The following is a 5,890-nucleotide window of genomic DNA, read 5'->3' as shown; positions in this document are numbered from 1 at the left end:
TTATGCAATGTCTGTTCCAGACCCCTTCCTGGTTTAAGTGAGAGTGCTGGTGCCCCGCCTGAGAGCACTGGCCAGGGAGTGCACCAGGAGAAGCAGTACTAAGATGGCTGATCCCACTGACTTGGAAGTGCCAGCTGCATGCCACTGCCAGTTGCGGGTTGGCAGGATCGGCTGTGGGGGGACCCCCCCACCCTCGGTCACCGCCCCTCTGCTCCCCAGCCCAAGCAGGGACAGCCAGGGGCAGGGGATCTGGCCAAAGAGGGGTTTAATTCCCATCTCTCTATTCCACCGGCAGAGACCCGAGTCAGGTCTGCCAGGCGTTCCCCACTCGCTGCTGCAGCAACAGGGCACCATGACCTCCGAGACAGAGGGGGGCAGGAGGAGAGTTAGTCTCCCCTCTGCCCCAACTGGCAGCTGGGTCTGCATTACCCCTGTCCCTGCTCCCCTCCCCACCTGCCAAGGGGCCCCGTCTGGCTGTGCCCCCGTCCTGCTGCTGCTGTCCTTGTTGGCCCTGTCATAATGTTGGGGAGCCCAGCAAGGGTGCTGTGCTGCGGGGCAGGCAGAGCTGCGGCAGGCTGTGCGTGGCAACACTGAGGTCTGGAGTGGGCCAGAGCCCTCCAAGCCCCCACGGCACTGCTGCGCTCCACAGAGTTCATTTTTACTATGTTGAAACATCTCTTTTTGACAATTTTGAAACTGGAAATATGTTAAGGTTTATTGTTTCCAAATAAAAGTTTTGCAAACCCAGAACTGGCACTTTAACACAAACATTACACTAAAAGCTTTCTGTTCAGCCTCAGTGGCAAGCTCTTTTGAAGGTACCCTGTAATGTTTTATGGAACATTCCTTGTGGGACCACAGCTTCCCTTGATACATTTCTGCTGTCTAGCTAACTTTAGTGTCCAAAATGTAAGCATGAATAGTTATAAAAAGATTTGGTTTTGTAATTTTTATAAGAGCTGAGCAGTTCAACATAGTTTCCTCAAGCCTAAAACACAGATGCAAGTAGTACACTAGGGCAGTTCAAAGAGCATTTCAACTTTTAAGTGTAGATACATCATCTTTGTGGATGGGGGGGGAAGGGGAAGTAAATCAGTGTAACACCATTATTAGTTTTGTACAATTCAGTTTGTATGCACAATAACAAGATGACTGGAAACGCTACTGTTTGGTGTTCCAAATTAGGTTTCCTTTCAGTGGCTTACTTATTAAGTTTGTTCAATTTTCAAGTCAGAACTTATTTTTATTCTTTTTTCAGACAGCACTAAGTTCATATCAGAGATCTAAAAATTAAACAGTGAATTTTCTGCCTTGGACAGCTAATATTCTGAAATCTCAACAGCTGGCAAGTTCAATGATTAGGCTGAAGGATGAAAAGAATATAGCTGCTTTTTTCCAGTGCTGACAGCAATAATATACAGGTTCTCTCAAATTAAGCAGATGGCACTGAAGACACAGTGGACAAACATACAATATGGCTTGCAATTTCAGTCAGTTTTCAAACCATGACCTTTTAAAATGCTTACTCAGTGTAAAAGCACTGAAAGCGTTCAAGATTTCTTTGGCTTGGTACCATTATAGAGTGACAATTTTGCTGTTAAAATGAGGTTTACATGGGATTCGTTTATAAAGAAAAAGTATTAAGAGAAAAAATTCATTCATATTAATGATTTAAAAAAATATAAAAATGTTGTAAGAAAACCTGTTGTGGAAGGAGAAGGGAAAAAATTCATCTACCTCATTATTCTTCAAAACTTTCCTTAAAACATTCCTTTCATGCAAAAAATTCCTTGACAGTTGTAAGGCTGTCCAGAAACCATTGCTTATCACATTGACCATTACCATATTTACTCAAATATAAGATGAGATTCCCCAACAATCAGCATGAGGAACACCTAGTTCCTGGCATGAGTGCGGGGCTAATTAACACATGGCTCTTTTGATGGGGGTATCATCTGGAGTGCTCACATACTAAGCAATGCTGAGCTATGGGATCACCACAGCTTGAAATCTCTCTGCTGGAGTCCAGCCCAATGAACTATATGCTAAGTCACAAGCCTTTTAGCTTTGAACGAATATCATGTATAATTTGTATAATACACCCCCCCCCCCCAAATTTGCTCCTTACTTCCATGTGCTCAGGTGGAGCAGGGTTTGACAGTAAGGGAGGGGAAGGGGTTACAGAGGGGAAAAAGTTGGGGGAGCAAGGAGCAAGAGGGGAACCTAACTTCCCCTTTCCGCCCAGATTTATTTTCCCTGTTGTAGCAGTGGGAAGGGGACAAATTCAAGGCAAACCTCCAATAATTAGATTCTATACCTGGAAAATTATAACAATTTATACATTTTCCAAGTAAAGAATCTAATTGGGGGGGACAGCATTTCATATTTGAGCAAATATGGTATACTGCTTCATTCTTTCCTTGTACTCCCATGTCTTTTTGAATCTATTTGTTCGCTCTTATCTTATAATAAGGTTACACAGTGTATAACAAAACCTTTTTATAACAACCCCCATCTTCCAACAGACACTACTGAACAACAGTGGGAACCATTTTTTTCATTATTATGATGCAGTAAATTAATTGTGTTATAGTAAACTCCTTTAAATAAACTCTCACAATTGTGCGCGGGGTTCGTTATAATGGGGATGTACCACACTTAGATTGTAAAAACATTTTAATCTGTGCTAATGACGCAATTCTGGTCCATGACTCAGGCTCTGGAGGCAAGATGTTAAGATAAATTATATTAGAATAGTCTTATAGGGATTTTACTTAAAAAAATCCTTATCAGAATCTTAGCTTATTAAAGTGAAATGTTTTCAAGATATGGTTTCCTTTTTACTTCTAACATTGGTAGTCATTTTGACCATAGAAAATGCTTACCTCCTCCCATGGAATGAATTACAAAAAAACACTGCAAACAATCACAATGTTCTGCAGTCCTTCTCAGCTTTTCCACAATATTCTCCTGGTACTGACAGCCATACAGTTTGTGACCTACAGCCCTGGAAATATAAAAAGTGCTTAAGTTAACCTAGTTTTTTTTACTCTGGTTTCTCCTGTTCTAAACTGTGTGCATTGCTGCAGATTTGTTCAGGGTCTGCCCTCAGTATTTTGCTCTCAAGGAAAAACAAATTGCAATGTTAGAAGACTGAACTGTGTGAAAAATTATGAAATTGGATCCGATATGGATGCTTGTTGGTCTAGTTTATTAGTTTTTATTCACAAATCAGGAAGAAGAAACAGCTTTTCTCTTCAACCTATTCCTATCAACATCTATAAGAAAGGACTATTTAATACGTTTAATCATCTTCATTCATCTTTAATAGAAGAGCTGCAAAATGAGAGAATTTGTAGTCAACAAACATTAAGTCTGGTAAAAGCATGGTCACTTCTACTACAGCTAACACATTCATTTTGTGAATATTATTGGATTCACTACCCCTATGGTTTTTATATTTGGTGATACACACTCATTCATTAGTGTATGGGAGCATTTTTACACATGTATGCATCGCAGTGCTGGATCCTTTGAAAAGTGCCTGGCACTGAACACACACAGTTGCATAAGTGGTGAAATGTGTTAACGCTGAGAAAGTGGCAACGGTGTGCTTTTGAACTAAAACGCCTTGGAGGTGTGTTTTAAATTTAAGTTGGTCTAATAAAAGATATCAGATTCACCCAAAGAACCTTGTCTGCCTTAGTTCAAAAGCGCACTGCAGCCATTTTCTGCGTGCTCACGCACATTTTGCCGCTTACACAACTGCATGCAGCGCACATGCAGCTCACATGCAGAGCCGAATCGATTAATAGAGTCTTCTCCAAAGCAGCAGATCTTTGGTGCGTCACTGGAAAAAAAAAAAAAATGTACAAATGCCCTGGAGTATTATTAACTATTTGCTATCATCCAAGAAAAAAAATTAAAATATTTTCTGTTAATCTATTTTATTCTGAATTTTTCCTTTTTTGTGATTTAGTGTGTATGGACAAAGGGAAGAACTATGTTACTTAGAATTCAGGAGTCCATCTGTTCCTGTCACTCGTTCCACACTCAGTTTCTACAGTTGTTTTACAGTGTCCCAAACCACGTTATAACTTTCAGTGAGGAACGAGCATATGGAGAAAATGGATGCCTAAGAAACAGAGGTACTTTCATGATCCCAGCGTGCTTTGTTTCAAGAGGGGAAGGAGAAACAGCCAAATGATACATCAGCAAAATGATCTTTATATAAAAAGCTTTTCAAAGCTCTCTTCAAGGCAACAGCAACTGTAAAGTTCACCGATAATATGCTGCCGCTCCCCCAGGTGCAATAGAATTCACTAGACAGCTATTGCTATCGTTCCCTTTTCAGCTGCCATCTAATTAGTAGTTAAAAATGCCTTATGAAAAAAAGTGTTTGCAGAATTTATTCTCACCAGTTGTTCCCTGATCCAGAAACATCTGTGATAAGCTGCTTGCTGTCAAACACGTCTCTCAATGGCCCTTGTAGAATTTCATTTACTACACCCTCCTCCATGTCAATCAAGAGTGCCTGGGAAAGAAAAAGAATTTCCATTCAGTCAGAATGCCACTCTTTTAAAGAAATGTATAAGGAGAATGAATGCATTATCAAGATAAAAACCTGGTCTTGTTTTTTTTCAAATTTTCAGGCACAGACAGATTTTTTTTCTTAAAAGATACATTATTGATTGAGGAGCCAACTCCAAAAAAATTCATTCTGCTTGCCTTTGTTAGAAAACAAAAATGTAGTGAAACACAATTTCAATTATTATAACTTTTCTTTTTATTGTTTAAAATCTTAAAGACCAAAAGTAATAATGAAAAGCACTCAGTAAGAAAACTAACCATATGCTGCTGCTTAAACATTGGTTAACGGTCTCACATAAAAAAACAAACAAACTTTACTTAAAAAAATGTTAAACCCCAAGCAAGAATCTCACTTATAATCTGCACAATCATTTTACAAAATTATGTTAGAAATCACTACTGAAAGCTGCACTCTAATACAGATACAACAATGTGGGAAATTTCAGCTTTAGGCATAATTGAAAGACTTGTACACATTTATAAGAGAAAGGAGAAAGGCAGAAGGCTCAAAGCAAGACTCCTTTCCTATCAGACAGAGAATGCAATATATAAGAAATGACCTTTCAAATTTGTCTTACTCGTGCTTTTAGAGAGCAGATTTTTCCTTTGTAAATATCAATACCATCACCATCAGTTCTGGAAAAGAAAATGTGTTTTTCACGATCAAAACCATTATATAGGAAGCAAGACAACAAATGCCATAACATCATTTCTGCATTGACTTCTGCTTTTCAAAGGAGGTTTGTTTCAATGTAAACCAACAAAACCAGCTCACAAACAACATGCTGCTAGCTAAAATCTTACATTTCCCCTATAAACAGCAACAACAGAATATTATTTCAATGATATATATTTTAAGGGTAACGTCACCCAGAAGCTGAGATCATTATTAAAAGTGTACCTCAGAATCACCTCTATATTCTACTAAATACAAGCACTGATTAGCAATGTGTTGAATTCCAATTCATATCTGATAGCTGTGGGACCAGAACTGCAGGTCTGGACTGAACTATTCTCAATGCAGGAGCTCAGAGATGGTTCTAAACCACCTCTAAATTTGTCTCTGGACCAGACAAATCAGAAACCAATATAGCTGTAAAATCTGGTAGAAATTACAAGTATACTTGAAAGCTGTGGTTGTCAACCAGGGGTACACGAACCCCTAGGGGTACTTAAAAGAGTCATAGGGAGTACGCAGAACTGATGTGGCCATATTTGCCGTGTGCGTGCGTGCAGCTGCAGCACAGCACATGGGTGGCCACGAGCGCAGCCAGGTCCAGCTGGTAAGTCTGTTGTGGGG

At 39.7% G+C, this 5,890-nt stretch overlaps 1 protein-coding gene across 3 annotated transcripts in view; it reads right to left on the bottom strand.

Moving 5' to 3' along the window:
* TUBE1 (tubulin epsilon 1) overlaps positions 1-5,890 on the bottom strand; it is a 43,530-nt gene that overhangs the window by 16,848 nt on the left and 20,792 nt on the right. Inside the window, exons 4-6 of one of the 3 annotated variants that reach the window (XM_019520070.1) lie at positions 5,169-5,226; positions 4,419-4,534; positions 2,886-3,007 (exon numbers count right to left, since the gene is read on the bottom strand). In XM_019520070.1, the coding sequence (XP_019375615.1) occupies positions 2,886-3,007; positions 4,419-4,534; positions 5,169-5,226 (296 nt within the window). Of the gene's footprint in view, positions 1-2,885; positions 3,008-4,418; positions 4,535-5,150; positions 5,233-5,890 lie in introns of those variants that run through there. The other 2 variants (XM_019520071.1, XM_019520072.1) reach the window with 2 other exon arrangements.

The sequence above is a fragment of the Gavialis gangeticus genome, unplaced genomic scaffold (genome assembly GCF_001723915.1).
Source record: "Gavialis gangeticus isolate Ggan-Ray unplaced genomic scaffold, GavGan_comp1, whole genome shotgun sequence".
Taxonomy (NCBI): domain Eukaryota; kingdom Metazoa; phylum Chordata; order Crocodylia; family Gavialidae; genus Gavialis; species Gavialis gangeticus.
This window is presented reverse-complemented; position numbering and strand designations above follow the sequence as displayed.